The 12,509-nt window shown below is 55.5% G+C and overlaps 2 protein-coding genes across 2 annotated transcripts; one reads left to right on the forward strand and one right to left on the reverse strand.

The window, feature by feature from the left end:
- Nucleotides 1–784: 784 nt before the first annotated feature.
- Nucleotides 785–4,088, reverse strand: VOLCADRAFT_116659 (uncharacterized protein; the record flags this gene model as incomplete). The annotated part of the gene is made up of 7 exons (XM_002948048.1): nt 785–907; nt 1,691–1,870; nt 2,252–2,359; nt 2,926–3,039; nt 3,405–3,524; nt 3,718–3,780; nt 4,047–4,088. 7 exons carry the CDS (start codon nt 4,086–4,088, stop codon nt 785–787), a joined length of 750 nt encoding a protein of 249 aa, XP_002948094.1.
- Nucleotides 4,089–6,045: 1,957 nt separating this feature from the next.
- On the forward strand, nt 6,046–9,484 carry VOLCADRAFT_103722 (uncharacterized protein). The gene is made up of 7 exons (XM_002947898.1): nt 6,046–6,277; nt 6,368–6,421; nt 6,496–6,627; nt 7,254–7,353; nt 7,804–8,010; nt 8,221–8,382; nt 8,758–9,484. Exons 1-7 carry the CDS (start codon nt 6,247–6,249, stop codon nt 8,933–8,935), a joined length of 864 nt encoding a protein of 287 aa, XP_002947944.1. The 5' UTR covers nt 6,046–6,246; the 3' UTR covers nt 8,936–9,484.
- The last annotated feature ends 3,025 nt before the right edge of the window (nt 9,485–12,509 follow it).

Consider the following 12,509-nt stretch of genomic DNA (forward strand, 5'->3'; position numbering starts at 1 on the left):
AGCATGATTAGCTTAATGTAAGTTGCGGATGCTCAGATCGTCGATTAGTTTCAAGGTGATAAACGCCACATGCCGGTATGCCGGTACATGCAGGTGCGGCACCGTGCCGGCTGCATGGCTTACTGGTGCCCCGCCTGCGGCTCGCGAAATGTTCCTCTGCCAGTGTGCGTGTATGTGGCGGTGGGGGAAGCGGGTATCTGTAAACAACCCCCGAGTCTTGCCGGCCGAGGCCGGGGATGTTTGCCTTACAGTCAGTCCCTGCATGGCACCTGGGATTTCTGTTGACGGAAGGACACAGCCCCAAGGGCTGTGGGGCCAGCCCGCACAAGGCACCGGAGAACGCGGGCTTAGGGACCTTTAACCCCATGCCTTCACAAAGCACCATATCCATGGCAGGCGGCTGGCAGAGGTTAAGGCCTGGCTTCTGCTCCCGTCGCGTCCCAGCGCGTCCGGGTTCAAATCCGCCTGCCGACCTCTCGGGGTGTTTGAGAGGTGATGAAATGGGAGGTGGCCCCCCATCTTGTGGACGGTGTAGGACGTGATAAAATCAACTCGCGAGCTGACCAGGAACTAAGTTGACGCGCCGTTGATCCGCTAGATTTGGTTGGATGCTGGTGGTGAGTTGCCAAACTCAAAGAGTACACTCTGAAGTCGGATGGGGTGAATGGCTTAGGGTGCCCCTCTAGCAGGGGAGAGCAGGGAACTGCCTCGGGAAGGAGGCCACTGGTGAAGCTTAACCACCCTGTAACAACATCAACCATATCGCATGACACCACGTCATGTGTCACCGCCGCAGCAGTCCCAGAGACACCAGGCTGTCGTACAGCTGGGCAGGTGCACCGTGTTGGTGTTGGCTCTGCTGGTCGCATGTGGTCGCTGCTGCTGCTGCACTCGCGGCCTCCAGAGCCTGGCTGGCAAGAGGGGTGGTAGTGGCAAGAGGCCATGTGGGTAAGTGGCGGCATGCGGCTCCGGTCCATGTGATCATGAGCACCGGGTTACAAGGAGGTTGCAAGGAGAACTGTGCTGGGCCAACAAGGTGTCGAGTGCTCACGGTGTATGGCGCGCAGGCAGCAAATTTTGAAGTGGTTCGCAGTGAGCACTACTTGGGTGAGTGGCTTCTGGATACAGACTTGATGGAGGAGAGGCCATTTGAACAGATGGCTATTATACAGATTGGTTAAGCAACGCCAGCAAGCTGCAGCTGTCAAAACGATAGTGAGATGTGGCAGTGAGCAGGGATGAACTTCGAAGGTCGCCTGGGTGAGATTACGCTCGCGGTCCTTATACTTCCCCCGTGCCAGGTCTTCCGCGGGCTCTATTGGGGCGCTGCTCCCATCCGGCTAGACCGCCATACTGTAGTCCGTTCCTTGTGTAGTAAAACCCATTTTTCACACACATACACGTGGGTTTTAAAGACTTCACTTTCGCTTGTTGAGTAAAACAGTTACGAAGAAGCCAGATGTACATACAGCAGCTCTCAAGCGGCACAGTGCAGAGCAGCTGCGAGACGTCCTGAGGGCGAATGAGGAAAATGTACTGAAAAAAGCATCCAGCCCAACCGCACCATGGCAGTAGCACTCCCTTGATGACGCCGGGGCTACAGCTCCCCGGAAAGGAGAAGAAATCCCACGTGCGGCCCCTTACTGGTGGCCTTAGAGGGCGTACCAAACCCCCAACCCTCTTTCAGCACCTGTTGGAAAAAGGGCTGCATCTCCTCGGGACGCAGGTAGTGCTGCACCAGCGTATCGGGGCGGAAGATGGGGATGGGCCTGTACGGCCGTACGCGGTCGTCATGTACGGGCGTGACGGGTCCATCCTCCAGTATGCACAGTCCCGGGGGGCCGCACAGGTGAATACCGAAGGGCGGGTCCTGCCCGGTAGGCAGTGAGCGAGAGGAGTGGTCGTACATCAGCAATGGTGCATGAATGCAGTGCACGAGTCCCGTCAGTCAGTCCGTGTCAGACCGGGGGAGGAAGTACGGGGCACCGGGAAGACACAGCCCCCTTTATGAAATGCAACGCGGGAGGGGCCTGAGGGAGGAGACGTGGGGCGTGTGGGCCAGAGGGGACAGGAGCGACAGGACCGCCATGACACAAGTATGCGCCGACCGCTACCCGCTTAGCCTTCTCACGCCTCGAGGTAATAGAAACCCGACGTGTTGCACGGAGTATGGAGTGTTGCAGCCGTTACCTGCGCAGCTAAGCCCAAGCCCCACACCTCCCTCTCCCGCAAGGGCCATCCCGCCGCCCACCAGCAGCCGGTAATCGGGAAGCGGAGCTGCCACCAGCGCCCTCACAAGGTCCCGGGACAGTGCGAACCCGCAGCCGCTGGCGAAGGGCGGGTAGTAATCGAGCGAGTACTGCCGCACGGAAGGGTGAAGGGACGGAGTGGTGTGGGTCATCCCTCATGCGAGCTGGAGGATGGAGGGGAAGTAAACCAGATGATGATGATGATGCAAGAAACAAGGATTACTTGCCGATTGACGTCCAAAGTGATGTGGGAGAAACGGCCTGGGGGCCCCCGAACGGGGCTCCCGGACGCATGCACCCTGAAGACGGTTAGTACGAGCCCTACGAGGAGCCCTACGAGGCAGCTGCATACAGTGGTCACATACTTGGATGGGGCGGTAACGAGGGCTTCCCGTATGCACCGGAGCTGTGCAACGAGTTGTTTTTGGGAGCTGCGTATCTATCTAGTGCACGAGCAGCATGATGTATGATCCCTCGGCACCGGCGTCCCTTGCCAACTCAGGTTGCCCGGAGCCACCGGAGCGCTTCCGTGTGCATCTGGCAGTTCGGGTCAATAACCCGCAGTAATGCGAGCACCGGACGAACCATTCGCCGCAGCACGCCGGCGCAGGCCAGGCCAATTGGAGTGTGGGCAGCGGCCGGCAGCGCCCGTCCCGGGCTCCCCTCAAGGCCGCACCTGCTCCTCAGGCATGTACGACTTATTCGCCGGGTTGCGGATGGGGGCCGTGACCCGGTTGCCCGTGCCGTCCCAGATGTAGCCCCAGTACAGCCGCTGACGAGGCCAGTGCATCTGAAGCAGCGGCAGTAGCAGCACCAGTAGCAGTAGGAGCAGCAGGCGACAACACAGCGGCGCCGGATCAGCATCACCCCATCACCTCGTCAACATCACACCAAGGCATTTGGAGGCGCATCCATAGGAACAGGGGACTGCTGCTGTGGCAACTCCTACTGTCGTAATGTTGAATACGTGGCACGTCGCGAGTGGCAGCTTTGATAAACTTCCATCCACGGGAGAACCCTATGCCCCTCAAGTGGTGCTACCGTAGCTGCCGACTCCTTTGGCTTGGCATAACTGTCCTCAGCCTCATCACTATTCTCATCATCAATCATCAACCTCCATTTCAACCAGCCACACCCCACAGCCGCCGGTCGCACCAGGAGCGGCACCAGCAGATCCAGGCGAACGAAGCTGTCGTCATCTGCATGCATGACGTAGTGATACTCCTCGCCGTTACCCGTGGCACGTTGCTCCAGCCAAGACAAGAACGCCAGGGCCTGCAGCGGCAGCAGCAACAGCAGGTCGTTAGGCCGTCAAACAGGTAGGACAGATCGCTGCTACCATGCTGCCGACCGGGTGGAACCGTCTCCCTCCTACCCTTTCCCCCTGGATTTCAATTACTCTACAACTGCAGGATGATGGACGAATGGTGCGGAGGGCAGGGGCTCTGGGGCTTCGTCAATTAGATACCTTCCTCCATAAATTCTGGTAGCCTTGAGGGGCATCGACGTAGACGATATCGCCATACTGCGTCTGCGCAAGTAGTTGGGTCAGCAGTTGCGCAGCATTGGGGAATAGGTCGCTTAGTCGTCGTCCTGCGTGTCAGCACGCACGGACATGAAATGCGCGTGAAAACCACGCTGCACTCGCGGCAGGATGGTCCTCGGTCCAACCCTTCCCAATATTGAGTGGGTGGGCCATTGCGCGACCCTGGTGAGACCGAAGGCGATACCTGTGTGCATGGCGAGGCACCCAACGCTCAGCGCGTCAAGGTCTCCTGCCCTGCTCTAGCGCCCTACCTCCTCAGATGCAAGCTCTTCAGATTGATCTTCCAAAGACATGACAAATTTAATTGTCACATTCTTGCGGTATCGCTGAGGAAGTGGACTTGAATCTTCAAGGTACCGGAACCAGCTGATGGACGTAGGCAAGTCGTTTATAACTCCCACATCGTTGCACACAATTAATCGCCTAACGCATTCACCTTCTCCTTAAGGAATGACGGCGTGTCACATTCCCAGCTGCGCTACTGATGAAAATGCACAGCCACGGCACAGGAGTTGCCGAAGCAGAGGGCTCATCGTCGACATCCATCTGTGTCAGTAGTTGCCACGCTTGTAGAGATAAAGTTCCTTGATGTTCAACTTTCACAAAGGAGGATTCCTTCAGCGGCGCGGCCACATCCCCAACCCAACCGCATATGCTGTCTAGGCGCGCTTGTCAGGAATGCTAGGTTTACTTATGTTATTCGTTAAGGATAAAGATACAAGAACTATCTTCTCATGTGCCCTGTCCATGCGGCCCATGCGGGTTAGAGTAACGCCCAATGACTACCGGTACTGCAACCTTCATTACTCATTCCCGCATCCCACTTCACGCACGATATCGCAAAGCTGTAATCCCGCAGGCTCTTCTGACTTCTTCCTTTTCGACCTGAGTCCGGTCCACATTTCTTCAGCTTTTACATGGAGCCATGCCCAGAAAGGCTGATGTGAACCGCCTCATCAGTATGCCTTCGGAGCCGAGGTGGTGTACATCGTTTAAACCCGCTGTCTTTCAAACTAGCAGGGTCAGCCAGTAGCCCAATTCCATAGATGCATGTCAGCTGTACCAAAGTTATAACAACTTCCCAGGCCTAGGCGCCTGGGCCTCTGCACACATGTGACATTTCGCAGCCCTATTCCACGGCGGGTACGTGCCACTTAACATGGCAAGAGCGAGCCCACGTCCTGGGCATAGTGGAACAAGCGCCTTTTGCTCGTGCAAACTGCGTGCTGCAGCCGTACAGTGGCAGATATGGTGCGCATCAGGTGAAGACCTGGGAAAAAGCGTAGACTTCTCGTTGCGAGAAGGCGGGTTCTTGGACGAAGACGTTACTCGTTGTACTTGTCGTACTGTTTCAGTATGGATATTACACTGAACTGCGTTCTGTTTTGGCTATTCGCCGTTTCGTGACCTTAGGTTCATACTGTCATTAGGGCAGACGAGGAGGAGGGATGGATACGCTTATATGCAAATGCCCGGTACTTTCCGGGGGTTTCGGCCCTGTTCGTGTTGATGTCCGAGCTCTTGGTCTTTTTTGGTCTTGGGGGCAATATGCCAGTGGTTCCCGTTTTCTTTGGGGTGGTTCCATACTAGGGCATCCCTGGCCTGCTCCACCTTTGCTGTTTCCATAACCGTACACTCAGGAAAAGGAAGGCAGGAGGCAAGGATGAAGCTTTATAAACTGCGATCATAGAGACCATGCCAGCGGTCGATATTGCTTTGACGCCCTGATCCCGAGTTTAGATTCCTTTCCAGCTAGGTGCCTTTATGAGCCAACGGCAACTGCCCGCTCCATTGTAGCCGAGACGCGCTCGTAGAATTTGATTCCTTTTCTGTCTGCTTCTGTCTACGTACTATGGGCTCACAATCCAGGACAACACTCTGGCGACCTAGACTCTGCACGTTGCCTTCCACACAGCACAGCTCAAAGCATGCTTAAGTCACCTGGATCTTAGGAACGGAAAGGACGCCTGTGGTGGCTCGGTTCTCATATCGGTCGCAACAACGCGTGGAAATTGCCCGACCCTTGGGTCAGCAGAAACACACTTGAACACTGGCAGCAAAAGCGTTGAATAAAAATTACTTGGAGGAATTTATAATTAGATAAATCGGCATGAATAGCATCATGTTTCAGTATCATGCTTCCCTAGCTGCGAAGCTGCTACGTCGAAACCGTACCCTACCGTACAGGCATTCGTTGCTATACTCAAGCAATTCGTCACGGAGTGCGGAAAATTACACCAGGTTGAATTTATACAAGAGTTTGTGTGCAAGAGTGGCAGCCCAAGAGTAACTTCTTGTCCTTAGACCGAATTTACCTTTCATAGCAATAGTTAGTTCCCATATATTTACCTTATGAGCAAATATACATAAGACTAGCTTATTATCACTCCAAAGTTTATGCTGTAGATTAGTTCCTCAGCCTCGCTGTGCTAACCGGGTTAACTCTGAATCATGCAAGCATGGGAGGAGCCATCACCACCAGGTGTGAATCAAGGCATTAATAAACAAACAAGCATTTGCATCGGCGATAGGTGTATACCCGCAATGATGGGCGAAACTCTCCGCGTTGCAGCGTTCTACGATACGGACGCTGGCCACAAGATGTCACTTGCAAAAGGAGTATCAGGTAGGTATCAGCCGTCCGAAGGTATGCGCATGTTGCCGCGCCTCGTCCTCATGGCCTCCCCTGTCGGCCCGCAGTGTCACCGCATCGATACTCGGTTATGAGGTCGAATGCTCCACGCCTGGCAGAGGCGCCCCGGGAAGTGGTCCCCTTTGGCGCCTATGACATCGACACCGGACGGAAACAATCCGTAGAAAATAGTTGCAGAGGTGGGTTATTGGCATGGACAGCATGAACTACCGGCCCGGTCTGCAGTCGTGGCCACGGCGCACGGCAGACTTCGGTCAGCGTACCGACACGTGGTTGGGCTGGGAGGGAGCCGTCCGACGGCACAAAAGTCAGATGGATGCTGCAAAAGAATTGTGTAGGATGAACGACACAACAAAGTTGCATATGCGTACGGATGCACACAAGCTATTACCTCGGCTATACGCGGCAGTATTCTCGGCAGCGCTCGGGGGTTACTCGCATTGACGATGGACCGGCCCTCGTCGGATCACGCGCCGTGCTGCGCTGTGTCGCGACCATGACCGAAAGCAGTGGCTGCACCACTCTTGAGACCTACATCCCAGGTGGCACATGTGGGTTCCTTAGCCGGGTTTGCCAGCACCGGCCGGGGCCTCTTTACTGCAGCCGCGTCAGCTGCGTCATCGTCGTGTTAGAGGCGATTGGTCCATCCTCCCCCACCTTAGCTGGTGTGTTGTGCACTGCCGGACAGCGCATGCATGCCTGCATGTATCTGTCTGCACGGCGACCGGGATGCACACACTTGAACTTGAACCAAATGCCCACAACGTGTCTGGCCCCCTCGTGCTGTCGTGCCTTGCTGTTGCAGACTCCCGGCGGTTTTACGCAGCTGTGTTTGAGAGCCATGTCCCGCGCTTCACGAGGCCTTGGAGCTCGCCCGTCACGGACGTGTTTTACGACCCGGAAAGGTGAGTGGGACATGAGCTGGGCGGAAATCTCCCCACCCAGGGTGTGCATCAGAGGGTCACTGAGCTCGGGAAGGCATCGTTAGCATTTGGAGTTGAAAACCCGCTGTGTATTCCCGCTTTGGGGGCCCTGGGCAGTAGTTTTTTAGCCGGTAGGGGTAGCCGGTAGAAGGGGTAGAAGGAATCGCCCAAGTGTCAGAAAGGGCTAAAGGGCGGACCCGGCCCAAGGAGAAGAGAGGTCCTGGACTGGCGGAGGGACAAAATAGAGAGCCATGACATCGTGCTCCATGGAAGCGGGGAGGGGGACTGCAGCAGCACCTCCAATACCACAGGTTGCAACAGCATGTCCGAGGTGGTATAGTGCACAGACCTTTTCCTCCCGCCTCGTCTCGACGAGGGGCTCTCTCCCGACACCGTACCGGGCTTCGCCCTCCGTTGGATGGTCCTCCGCAGGCTTAAAGACCACGCTCCTGTAGACCTGGCCAAGTCACTAGGAACGACTGCCATCAACTACTCCATCCACCGTTCCCGCTACAAGCGCTTCCCGGACCGACCACTCATGACCGAGTCGCCGGACGTTGTGTACGACGTGGACTGCCACTTGGCCAAAAATAAATGTTCCTTGTACACATCCGTTGTCCATTCGCCTGTCGTCTACAGGTAGGTGTGTCAGGAGGCCACGGATCTATTTGGGTCCTGCTGGGGTTAACTTTTGCCGGGAAGGTATTGAGGTGCAGGAGATGAAGACGGATGATGAGTTAGGAGACGCAAGGCGCTCGGTTTTGCCCGGGTGGGGGTGTGGCATGGGCACTGTCGCACCACCCCCGCTTTCATCAACTTCGCCTGCCTGTGTGCCTTGCATCTCTGCAGCAATATGAGCTCGACGCCCAATGCCCGGCCGTGGGTGAAGCCAGACGACTACAAGGTGCAGCTTGGGCCCGGGTCGTACGATTACAAGATCGCACGCAGTGTCTCCGTGTCGCCCTCCCTGGACAGCCGACCACTCAGCTCCATGGCAAGCACAGTAAAAAGGTGCGGAGGGGCAGCAAGGGTAGAGGCCAAGGCGGCTGAATTGTGGACATCCTCTTGTCAAGCTGCTCGCTCCCATCCGCAATTGGGCATTCAGGTGATGGCTGACAGGTATAGGGATCACACGCCCATCGCATCCTCGTTTAAGCGCCTGGGGCGAGAGGCATGCTGGCAGCGGCAAGGAGCTTGGCTTCGGAATCCGACCGCGTGCTGTATTTGTCGCTGTGACCTGCTATGTCTCATGGCGCGGTTCCCTGCTGCTGTATCATTGCGTACCTTACACCGTCTGGTGGACTCCGCATGCGGCACTGGCCATCTCTGGTTTGGCGCTCCGTTATGTGACGGTCTATGTGCCTGGACTTGCGCTATTGGCTACAGGTTCGGCAGCGGCGAGGCCCACCGGATGATCGGGCAGTCATGGGGACCAGACAGAGCCAACAAGCATTGGAGCCGGGGCACAACGATCAGCAAAACAGAGTACTTGCGGCCACAATACCTGCCAAAGGCGTATGAGGCGCCCAAAACGCAAGCAAAGCCCGTGCGGACGGAAACGTGACGTCGTGTTCGGTTGGCGGAAAAAGCGTGGGCTTAGGCAATCAGGCGGTTTGCAGGATATTGAGAATCAGGGAAAGAGGTATTGCGTGCCGTCTTGATTTGATTGGCTTGTTGGCGTGCGTGTTTCTGCGGTACTTTGGCTTTGGTGTGACTACAAGGTGCAGGACGTATGTAACTGCTATCGCGGATGGGGGTGTAGAGCCAGGAGGCTAGGCTTTGTCTTGGCTGGTTTATTGCTGAGTGGCGTGGCCAATTCATCAGGGCCGCAATTTTTTACTGAACTGACTGGTAAGTGGGGTAGCGGTGTGCAGATGCAGACACGACAATCTGGCGGAGCACGGGGCATCTGTAACTTTCAGCCCTGTAGAGTGGGCGTTGTGCGGTCCTCCCGGTCCCGAGCTATTTTGTGTAAATGAACTTTTGATTCATGACACGGAGGTGTGTTGACTGTGTGTGTGTGGGGGGGTTGCCCCATCCCTCTTCCGCCGGATGGTGGGTTGAGCTCAGGCTTGGCAAGGGCTCATAGTAATCTGTTGAGGGAAAAGTGCGCCATGGACCGCATTGCGCCCTCCCATGTTACACGGGTTTTAAGAGCGTCGATCACTCTCCAACGGGCAACATTCGGAGCCGCCGTTGGGTTAAAAAGGTGGTCCGCGAAGGTCCATACGGCAGTTGCCTCATTCATGGCTTTCGTTTGACACGGATACTGCCTGTGGCTTGTCGGGCAACGTGTATGAATGGGAAAGGTAAACCCTAAGATGTAGCTTTTAATGATGCGGACGATTGTGGCGTAATGGCACATTCAACATAACATACGCATGGTTTTCGTTGACACGGGGTTTACTCCGTTTCCTACAAGGAACTGCATGGTCACCTTGCCATATTGGCAAACAGTACCTAGCGCGTATCATAGCATTCTCACTACCAAGCAACCTCAGAGCGTCCGTAATGTACTACACTCTTTTGAGCACTTGTCACTTGCCCAACATATACCCCTTCCCCCTGGTATCCTTGGGCAGCCACACCTGCTGAGGACGAAGCAACCCAGAAGGGACAAACAAGACAATTAAGAATGCGCATGCCCCCAAACCTCCAAGACCTATCCTGAAACGTAATAACAAGGATGTTTCCAATGCTTCCGAAACCAAGTTCTTGACCATATTGTTCCTTGGTTCCTTCAAAGTACACACCACCACCAGATTAAACCCCAACAGTTCCCAGGTCTACACAGAACCTCTACCTAGGATCGATTGATTGATGGATGGATTCATTCCCCGCAAATGCCGAATCGCAAGGTACACTGTTATACCAACAGCGAGTGCTCCTGGTTTACTCGTGTCAGTTATGCAGCGTAATCACCGACAACAGCTCCTGATGCCTCGAAGATTTGAAAGATACGGAAGGCCAGCAAGGAGGGCAGGTGCCCCCGCCAGTATACATACTGCTGGTTGAGAAATAATCACTACTAACCACCGCACCAGACGATGACCTTTACGTTGCGCCTAGAAACAAAGGCTTATAATGTCGGCCGTGATGGTTGCCCACACCTGCAGTCATGTTCCATGCCTGCGGTACCGAGCACCCTTGCGCGCGTTTGTGCATCAAGAATCTTTCACTTATGCTTCTCCTTGAGGTACACCAGGATTGCACCGTGCTAGTCAACCTGATAATGCCATCGGGTCACCAATGGTCACTAGACTCTCCCAGCCAATCGCTCTGCGAATGTTCTACGTACACACCGTACGGCGATGTGCCAGCTTCCACCACGTCCCGTCATTCCGTCCTGCTCTACTTGCGGTGTCCCGGGGGCCCCGTACAATACGACATAAATAAGAGAACTATGTTCGCATTGCCGCTCGTTTAATGCAATGCGTGGCCCCAAAAATTTAACATAACATAAGGACCAAACACGAGAGAAAAAGTTCGTCACCAAAGCTTTATTTTTGGCATGGGGAAATGGCCGCTGTGAACCCATCATCCCTTGTACCTGCCATAGGCGCAGAAGCCTGCTGTTCGGCCACGTGCAGCCCCGTACCAGCGTATACACCACCACATACACTTTGCATGGCATCTTCGCCATCCGCCATCCATAGTGCCTCATCCGCGACACTAACCCCCGTTACCAGCCCTGTTTGAACCGCCCCCTGGGGGACAGCTACCGACCTTACTGCCGGAGTCGCGAGCACAATAGCCGCCACCATACCGTCAAGCTACAACCATCGGCACCATGGCCCTGCCGGCATCGCCGCTGTGCCAACTTCATCCTCTTGTATCAATAATCCCAAATCACTGGCCTCGCGGACTGCGGCCTCCCCACGAGCTGCAAGGCCCGGCTCATTCCTCTGGGGATTATGGCTGCTGCCATTCTCGCAGGTAATTCCACTGCCATTTCACGGGAGAGGACCGGTCGTCAGCCGTGCAGTCCCACACCTCCTGTTTACCATGACACCATCAGGGCCCGAACCATACGGTCGCCGTCTCCGCAGTCGCGCTTGGCAATCCCTGAGGAACCATGTGGAGTTTCTGCCCGGGGCAGCGGAATGAAAGTGCGTTCACCCTCCTCCAGCGCAAACTCCAGCTCGCTCCGCCCGTCTGCACGGCTTAGGAGAGCGCTAGTGTATATGAGCGCCACAGCGGCACTGCTGTGCATAACTAGCAGCAAGGTAAGCGCAGTTAAGAGCGCATTGTACAGCTTGGAAGCATTGTCGTACAAACCCTGCGGTGAAGACGTGTACGATCGATTGCGGGTTCGCAGTGGCAATAGTAGCAGCGGGGGATCGTTGTGCATCCGAACAAGCGGCATGCTGCTGCTGATGTCTCACCTTCATCCTGCTTCATCCCCCCTCCCCCATGGATTGAAGGGTTCAAATTAGCTATGAGACAATTCGATATCCTTCTCACGCCGGGCACGCCAGAAGGGCAGCCAAGGTCAACAATTCCTGTCCCCCCGCCCCCTAACTCGTGGTCAATGGATCAGGAACCTGTGGATATAGCTGGATACATGCCCTCCCCTTCATGGCCCCACACAGCAACAAGAACAATCCCGCTGTTACTTCCGAGGGTTTCTGGACAAGTAGTACATGACGCCAACTCGTCCGGACAAGGTGGTTGCGATAGACTTCCCACCTCCCGGCTATCAACCGTCTTTTATAATTATATTCTCCTACAGTTGTGTTTCCTTCATTCAATTTCCTTCTTTCAACACTTATCCTTGGTTGTCTCTCTCTTGTGGCTCTAATCATCTTTGTGTGTTCAGGCTCCTGTCCATACACCCGAGGGAGCGTCCTCATGCACCGATGGTCTTTTCCAAATCGGCCAAATCAGGATTTTCATTACATAGAGCTCTTAGCTTGTCCTCAAGCCCCGGCTTACCATGAGGGCGACGCGATCGCACACGCACGACGGCGTTTGCAAGGATTTCAGGTGCCGCAGATTGAGGCACGCTACTGGGCACGTCCCGTACACGTCGCTGCTGCTGTCATTGCTGAGGCGGAGGCCGGTGAGCCGCCTTGTCCCGGATGCCCCAGATCGATTCACTGAGGGAGTGGCACCGTCTGCGGTGCCTCCATCGCCAT

Source organism: Volvox carteri, assembly GCF_000143455.1.
Source record: "Volvox carteri f. nagariensis unplaced genomic scaffold VOLCAscaffold_8, whole genome shotgun sequence".
Lineage (NCBI taxonomy): Eukaryota > Viridiplantae > Chlorophyta > Chlorophyceae > Chlamydomonadales > Volvocaceae > Volvox > Volvox carteri.

Bases quoted from the DNA above. Each gene is read 5' to 3' on its own strand.
- VOLCADRAFT_103722 (XM_002947898.1), top strand. From the start codon at position 6,247: ATGCAAGCATGGGAGGAGCCATCACCACCAG. The intron at 6,278-6,367 runs GTGTGAATCAAG...TCCGCGTTGCAG, and splicing joins GGAGGAGCCATCACCACCAG to CGTTCTACGATACGGACGCT. The intron at 8,383-8,757 runs GTGCGGAGGGGC...TATTGGCTACAG, and splicing joins ATGGCAAGCACAGTAAAAAG to GTTCGGCAGCGGCGAGGCCC.